Source organism: Sorex fumeus, unplaced genomic scaffold, assembly GCF_029834395.1.
Source record: "Sorex fumeus unplaced genomic scaffold, SorFum_2.1 ptg000061l, whole genome shotgun sequence".
NCBI lineage: Eukaryota > Metazoa > Chordata > Mammalia > Eulipotyphla > Soricidae > Sorex > Sorex fumeus.
The window spans coordinates 11,168,827-11,190,607 of NW_026606118.1; the positions used below are offsets into that span (position 1 = coordinate 11,168,827).

The window sequence follows — 21,781 nt, forward strand, 5'->3', positions numbered from 1 at the left end:
ATGTAATATTTATCTGCCTAATTTTTTTTCATAAATTTCAATGTTTCTCTTCAAACTTCAACTAAAACCCTGTTAGAATAGTCACTGTTGGGCAGGTTATTATTTCTTTGTGGTCTGTCAAATCTATTGACTAGCAACTGTTTGTAGTAGGACAGGTAAAATATTCATACTCCTCTACTGATATCTTTAGCTCTTTTCTCTTCAGACTGAATATTTGTATTATCTGTGAAGTATTTCCTCCATTTAACCTGTTTTTGACCACATTACTAGGTGTCCCTGAACTGGAAAACACATTTTTCTCTTCTTATCCCTTATCAATCTACTCTGCATTGTTGTTCTTCTTTTAGAATTCTTTTTCTTTGTTTGTTTTGGATCACAGTGGTGATCAGTGGCTCTGCACTCAGGAATCACTCTTGGTGGTGCTTGGGAAGCCAGGGATAGAACCGGGGTTGGTTGCGTGCAAGGCAGATGCCTACCTGCTGTATTATCTCTCGAGCCCCATCTTTTAGAATTCTTAATAAGCGTTTCAGATTTTCTTACTTTTAATTTAGATGAAGTTTTCCATTTCTATTTAGAATTTGTATGTTCATTTTGGCAGTAAGTTTGTCATTTCTCTTAGACTTTCCCACTCATCTTAAGTTCTTTACATAAATAAAATCATTTACTGTCACAAATATTGTCAATGTTGTTTCTCAGTTTCATCATCTCTGAACACATACTGTAGACTATTCCAGTCATGCCTTTATGCTGAGATTTTCAGAACCATTTGGCTATTCAACTTTTGCTATTTGCTTTCTTAGTTTCTCCTCACTTGCTTGTAGCTAATAACACAGATTGACATTTAGCTCGGGTGCAGTATACCGTTAACTAAAGCAGGATTTCTTTATAAGTCTTATTTTAAAAAACTAAAGACCCTCTCTAATCATGGACTATCTGGCGCTCTGAAAAATCTTCAATTTATAAGCTCATCCATTTCTTTAGTCAGTTTTCAGTATTCTCAAAGTGAAAAATACAATTTCTGTGAAAGTGACACATATAAGCCCTGTCTGTGTTTCCAACTACTCCTGGTCATTTAATTTAGAATCAAGATCTATCCTCCCAAAGACACGTTACCAGAGCACCATTATTGCTAGTGTTACTTACAGGATCATTCTCTATCTCTATTTTATTGAGATTTTGGGAGAGATCAGATGTCTCTTTCATCTCTTCACCCCTTGAAATCACTCCGAAACTATAGCTATAATACTGACAACTGTTCAGTATGTAATACTCAAAGCTCTTCTGTGATCCACCTGAATCAGAATGACAAACATTTCACCATCACAGAACATAGTTACCATCTAAATTAGATTAGGCAGATAATGTATGTCTCCCCCTAACACTGCCTTAGCCTTGGGGCACATCTAAAGCAGGTGAGTAATACATATATATATATATATATATATATATATATATATCTTTTTTGTTGTTTTTAAAAATGTTTTACAAAATTCATGAACACACACATGAATTCGGGACCTTTCCATGAATAGTTCCAATAAGCTGAATAGTAATTCTCAAGTAGTCATTATTGTACAATAATTACATAGGAAGAATCTCTTTCAGAGTGACATTTATCCCAAATCAGTATGCTGCAGTCTAATGCATACATAATTGTACGGAAGAAATATACCTAGTCAAAAGTACGTATGTTCTATTTAAAAGTTCATTAATAATTATGAAATTATTGTAGTGATATTAGGATTTAAATGACTCTTTTTAACAAATAACTTCCTTATACTGTATCTGCATTAGCTCATTGAAAATTCTTGTTGAGTTTATTGTTATGTTGTATCAAGGCTGCCCTTCTGGAATAAAAAGCTATAAAAACCCAGGAAGTCCCACAGTTAAGAATTATAGAGCTCTTAGAGCATTTTCTCAATGCCATATATAAATTAAAACTCACAGATGTTTTGGTACAGTTTTAGGGTACACTGTGCAGAGAATACTGCGGATCCTAGCTAGTTCTACACACTGAGCGGTGTTTTAGAAAGTATTAGGGAAGGTAATTAAAAGTGTAAAGACTAGAGAAGCATCCTTTTTGTTATTTGTTAATGAAAAGATTTCTTCTTTTATAAATGGTCAGCTTTTGTGGCTGACCAAGATGCTAGCATAACATTTAAATGTATATGGGCAATTCCTAGTAACATTGACTATTTTGCCTTATTTTTGTTAGTCTACCAAATTCTCCCCTTGATGATTTATTTGGATTGGTACTTAACACCTCTCTCTATTCATAACTGAGTGTTTCCCATGTCTACTTGTGTATTAGTCTTAAATGAAAATATTGTTCACTTGTTTGCCAAATGCTCACTTTAACATTGGTTACTTTTTTTTTATATTTTGATTTCAAAATTTAGCGAGGGTTACTAATATTTTACTTTCTAATTATTCCATCCTTTGATTCTTAAAGGTGACCCTTTTGTAGTTCAGAGATTTGCTAGACATCTCAATTTCTCTACTTAAATATTATCTATATTTAAAATGTTTATTCAATTAAAAATTCATTAGTAAGTATGGAGTTATTATTGTAGTGATAAAATTACCCTTTTAATAAATAACTTCTATTTTATCTCCATTAATTCATTAAAAATTCTTGTTGAGTTTATTGTTATATTTATTTTTATGTTTATATAAAATAGAGTTTACATAGTATTTTGAGAATGGTAGATTGGGTTAAAATACTCAGGTATAAAGGAGATATTCATTGATAAGTCAATAAGCTGTGAAACAACATTGACCTCAGTTTAATTTTAGTTCATAAGTAACAAAAATTCAAATAAAACAAGTACAACTAAATATTGTTCACCTTTTACTTTAATTTACTATTTTATGCCTTGCACAATATTTACAATATACTCATTTTGAGTGTTCCATAATGATGGGAAGGAAACATAATTCTGCTAGATGGTTAAATACACCAGAGAATTTCTGTTCTCATTTTCTTAATTTGAGAGATATAAAGCAGCTTTTACCCCTGCTATAAATTCTAGATGAAAACCATGCACTTTGCTTATTTCTCATGTTAAATATCCAGGATGACATGCAAGCAAAAAAAAAAATATATAGCCTTGTCAGTGGTGGAGGGAAGCTGACACTCTAGTGGAGGATGTGGTGCTAGAATATTTACCTAAAACAAAACCTAGTATAAAATTATATTATTAACAGTCTTGTAAATCACAGTGCCTAAAACTAAATTCAATTCAAAGAAAAAATAAAATATTCTCCTTTGCCTTGATTTTATATTTTGATGTGTAAGAAAAATTTCCAAATGTAAGCTGCTAATTTAAAGTTTCTGAAAGGAATCTGAAGTCCCTTAAATCCCTAGAAATAAGTCATCCATTTTTCAGCACTAAAATATCAGCTTTGTTATTACTGTTATTATTAATAAAATCTTTTCTGTCTCTGTTTGAGATCATATCTCAGGCTTTCCCTAACTCTCTCTTAAAAAATCCTAGTTGGCTATATGAAAATTGGTAAATTTATTTTTTGTTTTGGGGGCCACACCCGGTGGTACTCAGGGCTTGCTACAGGCTCTGTGTTCTGAGATCACTCCTGGATAGCTTAGGGGGTCATATGAGATGCTGGGTATTGAACTTGGGTCCCTGTGTGAAAGGCAAGCACCCTTTTTGCTGTCATATCACTCCAGCCCTGGTAAATTTCTTTATTAAAAATAAAGTTACACGGCCAAAGACATAGTCCAATGGGAAGGGCTCTTGCTTTGCACCCTGCTCAGCCAGGCCCTTGTACCCCATATGGTCTTTTGAACACAATAGGAGTGATCTCTGAAGTGTGAAGCCAAGAGACGGATGTGGTCCAGAAATACCCTTCCCCATCAGCACCAAATCTAGTTTTAATAAATCATCCATCCTTTGAGCATATTTTTATTCTTTTCCGCATATCTTTACTTTTTTTCTCCTTCCTTTCAGATATATTTCATCAAACAACATTAAAAATAAATGTCCTGAGGAATAATGAATAATATAAGCTAAATGAAAACAATACAGACAATGTTATATGGAATCTCTTATTATATCAAAATACTACATTCTTGAGCCATAGACACTATTTGCTGTGACCACTGCATTGCAGGAACTAAAAATACATTTTTCTTCACTGAAAAGTTCAGAGAAACAAGCAAATAGCAACATAATCTAAACCTTGGCGCCAATACAATTCATCTACAGGCCTTTTTTTGGAGGGGTCACACCCATCAATGCTCAGGAATTACTTTAGGCTCTGCACTCAGGACTCACTCCTGGCAGTGCTTGGGGAACCACAGGGGATTCAGGGGATTGAATCTGGGTCGGCCGTGTGCAAGGCAAACACCCTACCCGCTGTGTTATTGCTCCAGTCCCATCTACAGGCCTTTTGAAGAAGACTTTGGTGATTTGCTGTTCAAAAATAAAATAGCAAACAAGGTTGGAAAATATTGCTGGTATCCATCTGGGGAGAGGGAACTTCTTTTAACAGGGCGCCCACCTATGGCAGTGGAATACTTCCAGCATGGCACCAAAAACGAGATTGCATCATTGGCTTAATCATTTCCAAGGACTCTTCAGAGAATCTGAGTTTGAAATCCAGAACAAACAACAGATGCTCTCTGAGAAGTCAATATAGAAAGATTTCTTCGCAAATACGTGGCATCTGTTTTCAAGAATACACTTTCTTACTCAGGGAGGCTCACTTATCTCTGAAGTTACCGAAGAAGATCCCTAAAGTGCTTTTACAGTTGCTAGATTTATAAAGAAAAAAATCCGTTAGGAATAATAACGAAAACTCAAAATGCTAAGGTTGACTGTGGGACACAAGAATTGTATTTGCTCTTGCTGATTCTCGAACAACCCAACAAAAGCAGTGAAGTAAAGTTAAATCATGTTAGTAAACCTAAAACATTTGCCTCCAAGATATGGATAGTCATCTTGGCAAAAGTACAAGAGAAGTCTGGCAAAAACTGTCAAAGTGGAAATGGTCTCCAACACCACCAAGGTCAGTTTCCTTTGATTCTCTTCTAAATGAGGGAAGTTGAGCAACTTCAGCGTCTCCTTTGTCCTAAGAGTTCATTAGAAGTCACACAGTTTTAAGGTCCATGTCTAGCAGAACACAGCCTGACGCAAGCTGTGGGCCACCAAAGTCATACCGGTGTCTGGCACTTGGGGGCCACCAGGGCCGCAGCATGTGACAGGAGGGGCTTGTGATGGGGTTGGGGGTGTGGAGTGAGGGACTGAAGGGAAAGTCCCAGGGCCTTACGGACACTAAGTCTTTGTTCTGCCACTGGGCTTATCTCCCTGCCCTACAAGTGCAAGATTCTTTTTGCGTTTTGTTTTGTTTCTGTTTGGGCTCCAACACAGTGTGGTGCTCAGAAGTTATTCCTGGCTCTGCATTCAGGAACCACTCCCGGTGAGCTAGGGAACCCTATGGGATGCCAAGAAACAAACCTGGCTTTGCAGCATGTATGGCAAATGCCCTACCACTTGTACAGTCTCTAAGGCCCCAAGAAGTCTCATAGTCTTAACTGGTTTCTTGTCACTCTAAGCAAAGTAAAAATCATTAAGAGAGCAGTATGTTTCTTAAGGAAAATACTGATTTTACCTCATTATATATTTATTCACTTTGAAAAGTGAGATTTGTAAACGACAAAATATCTAAATAGTTTAGTACATAGAAGAGGTCATCACAGTTGATTCTTAGATTAGAATCGTAATCTTTCTCAAATCTCACAATGAGTACAAAAGACAACAATATATAACTACACAGAAATGGAAAATGATTGCATTTGTTAAAGTGAGACATAAGGGAAAAACCTATCCATAATAGTTTATCTGGTAATACTCGGTACTGTTTTAGCTTGACTATTCATTTTATTTGGACTATGTCATCAAAATGATTTCTTTTTACCATATTTATGATTTCCCTTTAAAAAGACAAAAAAATAAAAAGTAACAAAATATAGGACAAGCTCCCTAACTCAGGAGTCTGGGAAGGCTTTTATGATGGACTCATAGGCAGGCGGGGGCGGGGTTGAAAGGCCCAGTCGCAGGTTGTTGCTGGACCAGTGGAAATCAGGGCGGCTCAGGCTGTGGGCACTGTGCATGGTCGGGGAGATGCCGGAACTAGAGAGAGCCATCAACTGACTGTCAGATTCCACGGGAAGGGGTGGACTTTGCAGAAACGGGTGGAACGTCGAAGCCCTGAAGCTGGATTTTCGTGGGAAGGAGTTGGTTTGGTCCATGGAAGCTTGTCTCTGGAACGTGAGACTGGCCAAGCTGAGGTTGCTCCGCCGTTCACAGCCACTGTGACGGTAAAATCCAGTTCTGTTGATGTAGGAGGACCTCAGCCGGCGGTTGGAGCTCCACTGGGAGATGGGGGCGCTGGCCCTTCTTCGAGACAAACAAACCAAGAGAGCCCAAATCAGTCCTCCAATGACTAGCCCAATTGCCATGGACACAGTGAAGGATATTATAAGGTCCTCTGAAACAGAAAAAACAAACAGACCATTTGAGCTCTTAATAGGCAATCAATCAGCTAGAAACGGGTCAGAATGCATAAACAATAGTAGTAGGGAACAGAGAATTAATTCAAAACAATTATGGGGAGGGGACACCCATAGGTATTCAGGGCTGATTCCTGGTATGTGCTCAAGGATCACACCCGGTGGGATCTAGGGTTCAAATAAGGTGCCAGGGATCAAACCCAGGTCAACAGTACAGCAGGCAGGGAGCATGCAAGGCAAGTGCCCTAACTGCTATACTATCAGGCCACAAATCATATATATATATACATATATATATATATATATATATATATCTTTTTGGGTCACACTCAGCAATGCACAGGGGTTACTCCTGGCTCTGCACTCAGAAGTTATTCTTGGCTCTGCATTCAGGAACCACACCCCGTGGATTAGGGGATGGTGCTCAGAGGACCTTATGGGATGCTGGGAATCCAGCCCAGGTCAGCTATGTGCAAGGCAAATGCCCTACCGCTGTGCTATTGCTCCAGGCTCCAGCAAATTTTTAACAAAAGAATTTGAAGATGGTAGTGGGTGTCTACAGATCAGTGAAAGTAAAATGAAAGGACACAGAATGACATTTTCTGTTGTCACATTCCACAAAGCTAAGTCTATGTTAGCAACTTTAAGACACAAGTAATAAAAATGCCTCATGGTTTAAAAGGCCATGCTGAGCACATTAATTTTTTATAGGTTTGCAACTATAACCCAGAGATTATATCCTTTTAAAGTACATCATTTTGTATAGAATGTGCCAAAATTTGATCAAAAATTGCAGTCACCTTGATTTTCCTTTTCCTCTGCTTTCATCAAACCCAGGGATGTCTGCCACCTGCAGGCTTCATGATGGCTCACTTCCTCTGCTCACTGGAGTCAGGAAGTGCTGGCTAGAATCATCTATCTGGGGCTGATTGATTTACGCTGTGCTTCCTGAACTCCTGTCCCCTCTGTCTCTAAGTCACTGATGACTTAGCCTATACAAACTCCTGGAATTTTTTCTTGATCCCAGAGTTCCAGATCATGATGTGATTATACTCTAGGCATAATAACCCAGTTCCTATCCCCTAAATTTCCATAGAATCTCTTGTTATGCAGCAATTTACAGGATTTGTGTTTGTTCAGATTTCCTGTTCTGGGTGAGAAAAAATATTTTTCTAGAATAGTGGTAATTCTACCTTACTGCTTCCTCTTGTGAAGCAATATATTCAAGAGTGAAGCTAAGTAATAGAGCTCTTGCTTTGACACAGAGACTTGACTATTGGAATAATCCTCCAGTTTTAACACAGTGCACATTTTTCTACTCCACCATCTAACCATGTTGATTTCCCCATTGTTCCCAAATCTATACATGTTCACATATTTTTCCCTTATATCAGGATGCAATTTTAAAACTTTGTATCTGGGGAACTCATTATTCAAGAATCATTTCAAGTTTCAGCATTTGTATAAAGATTGCTAAATTTCACACACAGAACTTAACTAACTTAAGTAAAGATCTGTTTGTCTAGCTGTTTATCTCAGGAGTTTTCATCGAGAGAGCCTTGGAATAGAAATGAATTTACTGGATTTAAGAGACCAGGAAAAAGAGAAAAGGAGTACAGGTTGAAGTTCCTGCCTTCAAGAAATAGAATCTAGGACTGAAGAGTTGTACAGAAGTTAGGGCTCTTGCCTTGCATGTGCTGACAGTGGTTCAATCCCCAGCATTGCATATAGTCCCCTGAGTACCACCAAGAGTGACCCCTGAGCACAGAGCCAGAAGCAAGCCCTGAGCACAATGTCTGTGACTCAAAATGCTCTCCAACAAAATCCAAACACACAAAACAGAATCAAATCTGTTTCCTCACTCCTTAAAACTGACTTCATTACTTGCTTTTTATTTTATTTTTTTGACCACTGGATACAATGGAAATAAAGCTTTGCAAGTTCTATCAAGCATAAGCAATGGGAAATCTTTCAGCTTCACCCCCTGCTATCTTGGGAGCCCTAATCCTACCACACAGCTACAAACTGACTAGCCTATCCATGACGAAAGAAACTATCATATTGACTCATAGCCTTAAAACGTAATCTCTGAGAGAAGGTTTTTATAGAGTTACATTCTCATGGAAAAAGTGTATAAAATCCTAAATTATTATCATCAGTTAAATAGTAAAATCCTGAACTAATTTATAAATATTGGGACCACAAATATACAGAACCTTAAAAAAAAGTTATTGCAATTTGTAGTTAGCAAGGTCATCCCCTGTAAATCAAATTTCACAATGTATCTTCCAAAAACCCAGAGAAGAACAACACAATGAACAAATAAAATCATACAGAACATATTAGAAGACAAAGACACTGAAACTTTAAATTAGTTAGAAAAATAAAGAAAAACACATATTGATACCAATAATTATCTCCTATATTTCCAGCACAAACTTTTCAAAGAGGAAGGACAATTCTGGGGAAATTGTGAAAATAGTGGAAAGGAGTCTGATTTCTGAGCACAGTGACTCTCAGAAAGGAATTTGGGAGTACAGAGGGAGATGTGAGATAGTTATCTTGGAAACATAGAGGAAGAAGAAGGAAGAAGGAGAAGAAATAAATCCAGTCACAGAAGATCCCGACTTGTCTAATTTCTACATGAACTGTCTAGAAGCAACAAACCATGCAGATAGAAAGTAGATTAATAATTGTCTATGGCAGGGGTGGGGTGGGAAGGAACAGGAGGGACTACTAGTGCAGAGTTGTTTTATTTTCTTTTTTTTTGAAGTACAAAGTGTTCTCAAATTAGGTTGTGGTGATGATCACTCAATCCTGAGACTATAATCAAAATCAGTTCTTTGCAAGTGTTAAATGAATACATTAAATGGCAGTGTATCATATCTTCTTAAAAGTGTCTAAGAATCTTTCAAGGAAATGAAAACTAGAATTAATCAAAAGAAACACAATCTCCCCTCTCCCCCATTTTACTCCATTATTACTAAGCAGCCTACACTATCCTACAGTAAGGAAGAAACTCCAAGCATTATTTTTTGGGGGGCATTTTGGGTCACACCCAGCAATGTTGAGGGCTTACTCCTGGCTCTGAACTCAGAAATCACTCATGGAGGTGCTCAGGGGATCATAAGGGATCGAACCCGAGTTGACCTATTGCTCCAGTCCCACTCCAAGCATTCTAGGTCAGCAGTCTGAATTCTAGAATCATTTCTCCAAATAGACAGGAAAGCTGAGACTAGAGGGAGGAGATAAAGACCTTAGAAAAAATATATTTGAATGCCACAGGGATATTTTGTTTGGTCTTAAATATGAACTTAAGACAGAAATAGAATTGATGACCTTCAAGCTATAATAGAATTTCAAGGAACCCTGGATAGGACTTAAGCCAAAAGCAGAATAGTCTGTGTGTTTATACAAGTACATGGAGAATAGCCTTTAGGGTAGCCAGGTTTCAAGGGGTTGCCTAAGTAGAAGGAAACATAAACAATTTAGGGAGCTTCAAGTTGACCAGAAAGATGACTAGCTAGTCTAGTTGTTAGCAGCTAAAAGTCTTAAAGATAATTATCTCTTTCTTTGTTTAGTATGTGAAGCACTGGATTATGTATTAAGTTATATGATCAATATATAGACAGAAGTGAAGAAAACAGTCTCAACTGTGGTGGAGTTTATATTCTAGAAGACTTCAGTCAACACTGATGTTCTTCAACTGAACTGTGATGGTGACAATGGCCAAGCAAAGATGGTGGTACAGTGGTCAGGTGATGGAAGGTATTGGGTGACTCCTAAGAGAATATAACAAAGAGTAATATTTCTCTCTGAGCGAAAAATAGACAAAGCAGAGTCACCTTGCAGGAAGTATGAAATATCAAACTCGCACTGAACTCTGTGATAAATTAAAAGCACCGAGAAGGGCGAATAGAGAACCAAGTTGCACATTTCTGTCATCATTCACAGGTGCAAGAACAATGATTTATACTGGAGTGAGTCAGTAAGAAGTGGGAAAAAAAACTTGGTACTGAAAGATCCAAATTGAAAGAGAATAATTTTTTCCCCAACATACATACCACATCATACAATAAATTAGATATGCTGGTGTGGAGACAGGGGCAAACTCGGGGTTCTTGCTCTTATGATCAAAATTAGAGCTTATTTTCTAATCATGATCCAAGTCTTATAAAATATTTCTATGTGCGATGACTTTAATTTTCAAAGTAAAATCTCATATAAGGAAAAATAATATCCAAACTCTTTTAGATAAGTTATTTTTAAAAATATGTACAGGGGGTTAAGGAGCTTGTTTTGTGTGCAACCTATGCCACTTTGATCTCCCTCACCACACAGGGTCCCCAAACACCACAAGGAGTATTCCCAGAGCACAGCTCAGGAGTAAACACTGAGTAGTGTAGGGTGCGCAGAAACCAGAATGTTATATAAAATATTTTAGTTTTGTTGAATTAGAAAGATTATTTGAGAGAAGGAAAGATTGCACAGGGGTTAAGCCTCTTTCTTGCATGCAGCTGCTGCCTGCCTGTTCAATCCCCATCACTGCAGAATCCCTCAAACTTCACTGGAAGTGACCCCTGTCTGAGCACAAAGACTGGAATATCCCCACAGACTACCTAATAAGACATGAAATAACAAAAGCAAACAAACAGAAATAATTTTCTTGTGGCACTTAACATAAAAATATATGTAGAAGAGAAATTTGACAACATTTTGGAAGGTTATTTTTTATTGATTTATAAATCTCTCTTTGACACTATATACCTATCATTGTCTGTGATCCAAATTTGAGGAAATGGCAGCCAAACAGATAAGTAGTACTCAAAACATAGTATTACTACTATAAATAGAAGACTCTATAAGATCAGGTAGCCAAGTAAAAGCTTATCTAGGCTTTATATGGAGTTCTTAGATATCACTTTAAAAGATCAAATAATGGATTTTAATGTATATGAAGTTCAGGAGAACAATAAATTTGTTGAAAATAAACTTCTGGCTGGAGAGATAGTATAACAGGCTACTTGCCCTGCACACAGCTGCCCTGGGTTTATCACTGGGACCCCGGCTGGTCTCCAGAGCCCCGACAGTAGTAGTACTTGAGCACAGAGTCAGTAGTAAACCCTGTTGGGTGTGGTCCAAAGACCAAAAAAATAAGTAAAATTAACTTTTTGGTTTGTTTTTGGACCACACCCAGGGCTCCTGGTTCTGTGTACATTGATCACTTCTTGTGATATTGAAAAGACCATATGTTAGTGTTGAGGATAAAACCAAGGTCAAACCACTATTAAAACTGGGGGAGGCCAGGTGTGAACTAAATTCCTTACCCATGGGTATTATCTTTCTAGTCCCAAATTTTGAATGAATGTGTGAAGCAGTGTAATATGTAGTTATGGAAGTAAACAAAATGACAGAATCAATACTGCCTCTGAAATATACTTGCTTAATTTTTGTTTTTTATTTAAGTGTACCAGTAACAACGAGTCTCATGTTGGAGACATTACTGGGCCTGTTCGAGCAAATCGATGAACAATGGGAGGACAGTGACAGTGACAGTGACAGTGATTTAAGAGTACAAACAATGAAATGGCTTTCTCACCTGTAGTATTGGGTTAGTAGTTTAGAAATTTTACAAATCACTGATTGCACTAAATCTTATGCTCTTGCAATACAAAAAGAAATTTTCATTGTTATTGCAAATGGTAAAACTCCGAGTCTCTATTTCTGAAATACAAGGTAAAAGTCTTATTTTTATCTGTCTTGGTAAGTTCCTTAAGTCTAAATTCTAAAAAGATGCAGATAAATTAGAGAAATGTAAAGAATCATAATTAAAGTCCAGTCTGTTTTGTATAGGGAGTTTTAAAAAAAATTTTAATCACAGTTAATGGTTTCCTAGCCCAAACTATGAAACTCTCCCCAAAAAACAGAGAATGAAAATAACACCTAATTGGCCACACAGTTTAAAAACCTACTATATTTGATCATTGTATAATTGAAACCCAAGCACAAAATATGTAAGTCTACAACTGTACCTCATGGAGTCTCACTAATAAAAATTAAAAAAAAAAAAAACCCTACTATAAAAAAAAGTGCCTGAAAAAAAAAGCACTGATAGTCCTAGTTTAAAGACGGTTTACCCCTTCATTTCTCAACAATCTTCACAGCAGGAAAAAAATGAACCATTACTTTAGCTCATATGATTAATATTTAATGTGGCTAATGAGACCACCCAGTTACTTAGAAAAATACAAAAGTCCCTGTAAAAGCAAAAGGAAACTATCTCTAATATAGTAAGATTTGACATAGAATTTGATGCATAACTTCTTAATAAATGATACTTATTAACACTAAGTGTTGTACAGGGCTAGAGCAATAGCACAGCGGGTAGCGTGTTTGCCTTGCATGCAGCTGACCCGGGTTCGATTCCTCCATCCCTCTCAGAGAGCCTGGAAAGCTATAGAGAGTATCCCACCCGCACAGCAGAGCCTGGCAAGCTTCTGGTGTCATATTCGATATGCCAAAAACAGTAACAAGTCTCACAATGGAGATGTTACTGGTACCCGCTTGAGCAAATCCATGAACAATGGGATAACATTGTAGTGCTGCAGTGCTAAGTGTTGTACAAATTAACAAAATCATTTCGTACTTTCTGGTGTAATGTTAATAGCTACCCATAATGTTTTTGAATGTTGAGAGACACACAAAAAAACTGGATTCCAGTGAATTTGATTCTAGAAAAAGTAGATTCGAATTTTGTCCATTAGTATGAAAATTTAGTAGAGGTCACCATCTAGTGGCCTAGAGCTGAATGGTCCCAATATTAGAAAAGTGATTTTACTGTTGACAACAGAACGGAACACTATCAATTCATAGAATTCTTTCAATAATAAGAAGCATAAGCTTAACTAATATCCAGCAAATTCAATTATTCCTGGCACTCTGAGCAGTATTTCTCAACCCAGTTCTGACCAGGATCCCTTTTTGGCAAGTTTTTTTTTTTCTGTATGCTCCTATTCTAGTGGTGGTCTTTGAGTCTTACACTATGGTCCTCATTTTCACCTGTGGCCCCACTGGAATATTCTAAGGTTCCTATGGGACCACATAGCCCGGGTTGAGAAGCACTGCACTAGGATAAATTGGAAGATATTATAGTCAATAAGAATGTCCAGGGGCTGGAGTGATAGCACAGCAGGTAGGGTTGTGCTATTGCCTTGCACGCGACTGACCTGGGTTCGATTTCCAGCATCCCATAAGGTCCCCTGAGCACCGCCAGGAGTGATTCCTGAGTGCAGAGCCAGGAGCAACCCTGTGCATCGCCGAGTGTGACCCAAAAAGAAAAATAAGAATGTCCAGGGAAAAAAAAATCTTTAGTAAGACTGGTTAAAGAAACTTTGGTACATTTACACAATGGAGTACTATGTAGCTGTTAGAAAAGACAAAATCATGAAATTTACATACAAGTGGTACTACATGGAAAGTATCATGTTAAGCGAAATGGGTCAGAAAGAGAGAGACAGACAGAAAGATTGCATTCATCTGGGGAACATAAAGCAACAAAATGGGAGACTAACACCCAGGAGTGGCCGAGATTAGTACCAGGAATTTTACTCCATGGCTTGGAGGTCAACCACACATGTTAGGGGAAAAGGGAGCTCAGATAGAGAAGGGAGCACCAAATAATGGGTGTTGGGAGGATCCTCCCAAGATGGGAGAAGCATGCTGAAAATAGACTATAGACCAAACATGATTGCCACTCATTGCCTCTTTTGCAAACCACAACACCCAATAGGAGAGAGAGAACAAAAGGGACTGCCCTGCCACAGAGGCAGGGTGGGATGGGAGGATGGGGGGTGGGAGGGATACTGGGAACCGTGGTGTTGGAAAATGGGCACTGGTGGAGGTATGGGTATTTGATCATTGTATAATTGAAACCCAAGCACAAAAATTTGTAAGTCTACAACTGTATCTCATGGTGTCTCACTAATCAAAATAAAAAAAAAAGAATAGTACTTAAGATACATAAAACTTAATTACTTATCTAAAAAGAGAACTTTCTCTGTGCTTCTCATATGCCAGAAAACACTACTGAGTCTTCTTCCACAAGTTATCTAGACTCTGGAATGGAACGTCTTGTTCTCTACATACTCTGCTCCTTTCAAGGTCAAGTGACTCACATGTCTAACCTAGGATATTGTAGTAACCTTTTAACACATCTTCCTCCCTCTGCCCTTGTCTTTCTCTGTGTATGGAAATCGGAGTGTTTGAGCCAGAGCATTTGAAAACATGAGTCAAATTTTCCTCACTCTCTGTTTCAAATCCTCTATTTTTCAAGTAAAAACAAGTTCCTAAAAGGGATCTTAAAGTTCCAACTTGATCTCTTCTCGGTTGTATGTGCTTATCTTTAGTCGTTCTCTGTCTCATTCATCTCCATTCACTTCGTCCTCTTTCCCATTCTTTAAACACACTTTATTTTATCCGGACTCAGTGCCTTGTGCTTATTTGTGAACTTTCTCTCTGCCAGCTGCATCTAACTTTCTTTCATCTATCTGCACAGATAATCACACTCTTTGCTTGTACGTTTTCTTCTTAAGTAAGATTGGGAAGAAAAATGGATCGTTCAGAGGTTTCCGTGCAAAGTCAACCTGGGAAGCATTTCAGAATGAGATGAGCTGAGCAATGAAGAGCAAGAATAATAGCAAATAGGAAAAAGAGCAAACCTCATATTGTCAGAAATACAGGCACATAGAGGATCAATCCAGATTGGATTAAAATCACTTGCCTTTAATTTAATTCAGAAGAAAATTTAAGCTTACTGAGAATCTTAAATTGTTTCTATAATGCCCCAAACAATTCTGAACATAAATATAAAAATAATAAATAAAAAAATCGAACATAAATAATATAACCATAAAACATTCCAAGGTCAAGACTAAATGAACAAAGAAAACCAAGTGCATACAATAGGATTATTACCAAAAATTACAAAGACATGACAGTTATTGCAATGATCTCTACAGAAATATTAAAACAACTATGACTATGTTATAGTAAATATACAAGCTCATTTCTTTCTGAAAGTAATGAGAACCCTGAAAAATAGGACGATAAAAATATTACGCTAAATTTTAATAAAAATGTGAAATATCTATTTTTAAATGCACCTGAAGTCATATTTAGAGGAAAATATAAAGTATTATAGACATATATTTTAAAAACTAGAAGACTAAAAAGGAATTATTTAAGCTCTACCAAAAAGCTAGAAAGAGACAAAGCAAATATAAAGTAGAATATGGTAAATAAATATTTAAGCAAAATTTAAAGATAGATTAAAAATAAAGGGGCTGCAGCGATAGTACAGCAGGTAGTGCGTTTGCCTTGCACACGACTGACCCAGGTTCAATTCCCAGCATCCCATATGGTCCCCCCCAAGCACCGCCAGGAGTAATTCCTGAGCGTGTGATCCAGGAGTAACCCCTGTGCATTGCTGGGTACGACCCAAATAAGCAAATAAAATAAGATAAAATAAAGGCCACAAAACAAAAGAAACAAAAAATGTCCAAAATCAAGTATGGTTTTCAGGGAAAAAACTAATAAAAATTGGAGAAACACCAGTAGAAATCACCAACATAGAAAGGGAGGGAAGGGGAGGGTCAAAGAGAAAGGGAATAACCAAATCAGTATAAAAAAATCACTGAACATGACATTGAAGCAGATTATAAAGGAAAGGCAAGTGTCCTACCTAAGGTTTTACCTACTTTACCTACCACTAAGCTTTTCCCAGTTCCCTGGCTTGACTTTAATATAGAAAATCCTAGTCATCTTACACATTGACCATAGCCTATTTAAACTTTTTGTTGTTATTGTTCAACAAAGACATGTAAATATCCACACTTAAACTTCAAAACACTACTGAGAGACATTAAAGAAGAATGTAAGTGAAGGACGTAAGTGACAAGGTATACCATGTTCATGGATTCTAAGATTCAATAATTTTAAAAAGTCAGCCTTCCTTAAGTCTACTCATGCATTTAACTCAATCTATCTTTTTTTTTAATATAGAACTTGACAAGTACTTTTATATTTTTAAGGAAAACATAAAGAACAAAACAGGAGAAAAATATTGAAGTAAACCTGAAAAAGATTGAAGTTGAAGAATTTGCCTAACTTCAAGAGTCACTTCTGTGAATGTGTGTATGTGTACATTATTATATCTGGAACTCTAAGAAACTTAAGTGGAAACTATTGACAGAGAGTTATGTGCTTTGATATTAAAGGTTTTAAGATTCAAAATTTTTGATTCTCATTTTTAGGATCCACTGTTACTAAATGTTTTGTTTTAGTATAGGAGTGAAGAGTTGTTTTTTTCATGTTGATATCCATATTTTCTAAGATAATATAGAAATATTTTTTCTTTTGACTTACTTTTAAACAGAACTAAATAATCATGTAAGTATAATTCTATTTTGGTCTACATTCTCTTTCATTCTATTTGATTTGCATTGTTGATATGTTGATATGACTTCATTATTTAGAACAAAACAGTCATAAAGAAGTAAATAAATGCTCTGATACAACTTCTTTCATAAAAGAAATAGCCCACAGATTACATTTTGCCTATAGGCTATATTTTGCCAGACTTTACCCATCACCATTAGCTATTAGTTGTAGGAAGGAATAGATAGGAAGGACAGAGTTTTAACAATACAAATTAAAATTTTTCCATTGAAAATATAGCCTGTATTATTGATTATTCAAGACAAGGAAATCTTTGGTTTTATTTTTTTGCTTTGTTTTATTTTTTATTTAACCTGTAGCAACACAATCCCTACTGAAATTTTCTACCTCCATCTGCTGGGTAGATTCCATATTTTTTCTACTGACTGATTAATACCACTGTCAACTTTTTTTTTCTTTTTGGGTTACACCTGGCGATGCTCAGGGGTCACTCCTGCCTCTGCACTCAATAATCACTCCTGGTGGTACTCAGGGGACCATATGGGATGCTGGGAATTGAACCTGAATTAGCCACATGCAAGGCAAATGCCCTACACTCTGTGCTATTGCTCCAGCGCCCCGCCCCCCCCCCCGCCCACACACACACAATGTCAACTTTTGAAGAACGTTTTCTCACTTTGGCACCCCAGCAAATCAAATCACAAGTTTCCATCTCTTCTATTAGGATTTGAAATGTCAACAAACATGCATAGATTAATAAAGTTGATGCTTAAGCTAACTGGATTATTAAGTATAGATAATAAATTACCATCTTAAAAAGAATTGCTCTTAGTGAAATCACCGCAAATTTTAAGAAAGAGAAATACTTTGATTTTTTTGTTTGTTGCAGTCCCAAAACTCTGAGTTCAAAGTATTCAAAACTATATGCTTGGTAGAATAAATACCTGACCTACTTAAATTGGGTTGCCATACAAATCAGCATAGACTGGCACAGTGGGTCAGAGGTTCTTTTCTAAAGAAAAAATATCATGTTCAAGGGTGTCATGGATCAAACATGATATATCAGCAGTGGATGCAAAAAAAGAGAAAGGGTAATGCATAGAATAATGAGAAATGAATTTCAATGACTGTCACCAAAGGCTCTCTTCCTCCCATACCCTGATAACATAAAATCCCTTTCCCTCCCAATCTCTTTCCAACATTAGAGAAAAGTCCAAGGGAAGAGAAAACTGAGAAGAACAGGAAGTCACTGAATTAAACTTATGTTAAATTTGGTCAGACTTTTACACCAATATTTAAAACTGGACAAATATCTGTCTGAACTATTCATTTCTCTACCAGGAAGATTTATATGCTTTTGCTTCTGCCTGTATGTCAGCCATCTGCCTCCCGAGTCCCTAAAATTCTCCTTATTCATCACTATGCCTTAAGTATATCACTAGCACTTAGCACAGTATCTAATATAGAGTGAGGACTCATTCATCATTCAATGCTCCTAAACTAACAAAGTGATGCTCTGAATAAAGGAATGGGTTAGTTATGAAAGTTTTCTTCCTAAAACTACTTTAATTCATGTGACTTTCTAGGAATAGGTAAAGCTTTACCTATTCCTAGAAAGTCACATGAATTAAAGTAATTTTATTATTTATTATTTAGAAAAAATAATATTTAGTTTCTGTCATACTTTTGACCCATACCATACTGGCATTTAACCATATATTATTTTCTATTATTCCACAAAAATATATTATTTTCTATTATTCCACAATAACATAGGCATATTTTTGCATTGTATGGAATTGTTTTCTTTTCCAAAGTCTTAATTATTTTAAGAACAGACATTGAAGTTTTGCTTAAGATTAAATAACAAGACATAAATTTCTGAACAAAAATGTTTTAAATTTCATATAATGCTAACCATGAGAAAAAATGCATGATATGGTAGAAACTATAACCAAAACTATCCTTTGTTGATACTCTAAAAACCTACAGGGAGCCAAGTTTAAATGATGTTTGTCTATGGTTTTAGTAAACTGAAGCAAAACACTCTTTCACAGTCATGCTTCCTATTACTTTCATAGATAATGTACTTAGAAAAAGGAAACACATTAAGGAAAGCATGAATAAAAAATGGAAGGTGATGGTCTCAACTACTGTCACTCTTAAGCTACCTTTGTTGCCCGATCACACTAGTTTTCTTTAATGTTTACAGGACATTTAATATGCTGTAATGGGTGACTACTATGAAAATATAAAATATCATTACTGATAATAATCTCATAAAATGATCTTAGTTTTAACACTCAATAAAGAAAGCAGGAAAAGCATGTTTGGAAGATGACTTTTTTGCAGTTTTAGTATATTAAGCTGTGTAAAGGCACATAGTTCAACATACAAATTTTGTTTTTCTAAGCTAGTCTTTTTTCATTCCCTGAATTGAAGATTAACTAAGAAGATAATTGAGTTTTGAAGTAATAGACAATGCATCACTGTGATTTAATAGGTACCTAAATAATTATTTGGGGAATTAGTAATCAAAATACATATCGATTTAGGTACAATTAGAGAAAAATGTGAAAGTTCAACATTTTAGGAAATGTGTCTATCATATATATTTACATTTGCAGCTTTACCTTTTTACACCTAATTTTTGTACTCCAGAAGAAACAATGTCATCTCTTTTCCATTTCCACAAATCATGAAACACTGTATCTGCCCAACATACTTGCATTGGTTTTGTTAGTGTTATCAATATAACACTCACCTTCCTGATTTCCATTATTCTATTTTTCATTGTATTCACAAACTTAAACAAAGAAACACTAGGAACTGTCTAAAACAATACAATTGAATTCCCTGTCAAGCACATATTTTTATATTCTAAAATGATTTTCTTAGAATTGATAGATTTTAATTAAACATTCTCTCTTAATTTACATTTGTTTTATAATTGCCAACCATATTTTAGTCAGTGGATAATGATTTCTTTTCCTTAAGCTGGAATTTGAAAATTAGCTGTGAGTGGTCTTGGTGGGGAAAAAAAAGGATCCAACTCTCACAGATTACATTCTGTAACCAAAGTTATTTTACTTTTAAATTAACTTATTGTCACTTATTTTGATGGTGAGAAATGCAGTGTGAATTCAAGGTAGCTATTTTTCAGGTATGTTTCACATATATACGCTTTCTTCATAAATGAGGACTCCAAGTAATAGTTAGCAAACATATACAGATTCCCACAATTCAAGGTAAAACAGTTAAATGCCAAAGCCGTTTTCTACAATATGTAAAACAGTTAAATGCCAAAGCCGTTTTCTACAATATGCAAATATAACTTTCTTCCTTTTAATTTTGTCATATTCAAATATGTTCATTAATATTTCTTCTTGTTAGACTCAGTGATAAGTACTTTATCATAAACCTTATTGTCGAATCCTGTGAGTGTGAACTTGTCAGAGATAGCCAGACAGGCTTCTTCTCACTTGGGAATTGCCAAAGAGTCCCTTGAATGCAATGGAAAACATATAATAATTCTTTGAGGTAATTCAACACTTGTTCTGGACTAATAAAGAGAGCTAGTGATTTCTTTGTGGACTTCATCTTGTCCTTAAAATTCTGGATTTAAGTCAAATTTCCCCTTTATTTTAAAATATATCCTGAACCTCAAAGTAAATGTGAATCTGACATCTTAGCACATCTTCCCATGATCTAGCCATGAATACTAGTAATTTTGACTTCAGTCATTCTGCTGCTAATAATGAGTGATAACAAAATTACTTTTGCATTATTTCCCCATCCACTACCAGGTACACTACATTCTTATTATCCTCAACCTTTGTAATGGGATAGGTCCTATTTCCATTTAACATTTATACTTTTTTCTTTGAAATTCATAACTTGAAATAATCACATGCAGGTCATTCATTTAAACAGGTACTTGTCATCCAGATTCTGGAAGTTAAAGTTTGCAGCATTAACAATGTCACTTAAAGTAGCAGGTTTAGAACTTCTTGGTTTCATCAAACACATAATCTATAACCTTACATAAAGAAAAAAGTTTTTCAATTAATACACATTATCACATTCCACATAATAATCACTTCCACCTTTTTTTCTCAATTTAGAATCATTATTTTCTAACATTTTGTGATATCAGCCCAGATTTTTTCTTGAATTTCTTCATAGCCTGTTCCAGATAGTGTATAAATGATATTTTTGTAATACACATACAAAGTTTTATCCTTTTATAGCAAACACATGTCACCAAAATTTGCATTGTTTATATGTATCATGCAATACATTTTTCCGTATCTTAATTTCAAATTAAAAACAATGAAAGAAAATATCTTACCCCAAAAGTTTTCTGGCCATGGACTTCCTAAATTTGTTGTGTTATTAGCCATCATATCCACAAGAAGAGAGAGAAGGGAAAAAAGAAAGAAAAACCAATATGAAAAACAATCACTTTGATTCTATATCTTTGTGGTACAGAAAGAGAAAAATAATTTTCACAACCCGTCATATACTTCTGTTTGCATAAAAGGAAATAAGTGTATCATGTTTCCTGCTTTTATACTCAAATTAGCAACTGTTTTTCTTATCTTGGAATTCCACATGGTTCCCGAGACACAAACAATTTCCTCCTCGTCATTTCCTCCACTCAATTACTAAATACTCTCCCAGTCCACCTCGAAACTGCTTACATGATAATAAACTATTTTTCTCCTTCTTTTCCCATTTACAAATGACATGGATAGGACAATTCCAAACTCAGCAATGGAGTTTTAGGTTAAA

The 21,781-nt window shown here is 35.8% G+C and overlaps 1 protein-coding gene across 1 annotated transcript; it reads right to left on the reverse strand.

Annotated features, from left to right (window-relative positions):
* Positions 1 to 2,838: 2,838 nt before the first annotated feature.
* On the reverse strand, positions 2,839 to 21,499 carry MYCT1 (MYC target 1). The gene is made up of 2 exons (XM_056126228.1): positions 21,339 to 21,499; positions 2,839 to 6,510 (listed from the first exon to the last, which is right to left on the reverse strand). The coding sequence occupies exons 1-2, from the start codon at positions 21,391 to 21,393 to the stop codon at positions 6,008 to 6,010; spliced, it is 558 nt and encodes a 185-aa protein (XP_055982203.1). The 5' UTR covers positions 21,394 to 21,499; the 3' UTR covers positions 2,839 to 6,007.
* Positions 21,500 to 21,781: the final 282 nt, after the last annotated feature.

Bases quoted from the DNA above. Each gene is read 5' to 3' on its own strand.
- MYCT1 (XM_056126228.1), bottom strand. From the start codon at position 21,393: ATGATGGCTAATAACACAACAAATTTAGGAAGTCCATGGCCAGAAAAC. The intron at 6,511-21,338 runs GTAAGATATTTT...TTTCTGTTTCAG, and splicing joins ATGGCCAGAAAACTTTTGGG to AGGACCTTATAATATCCTTC.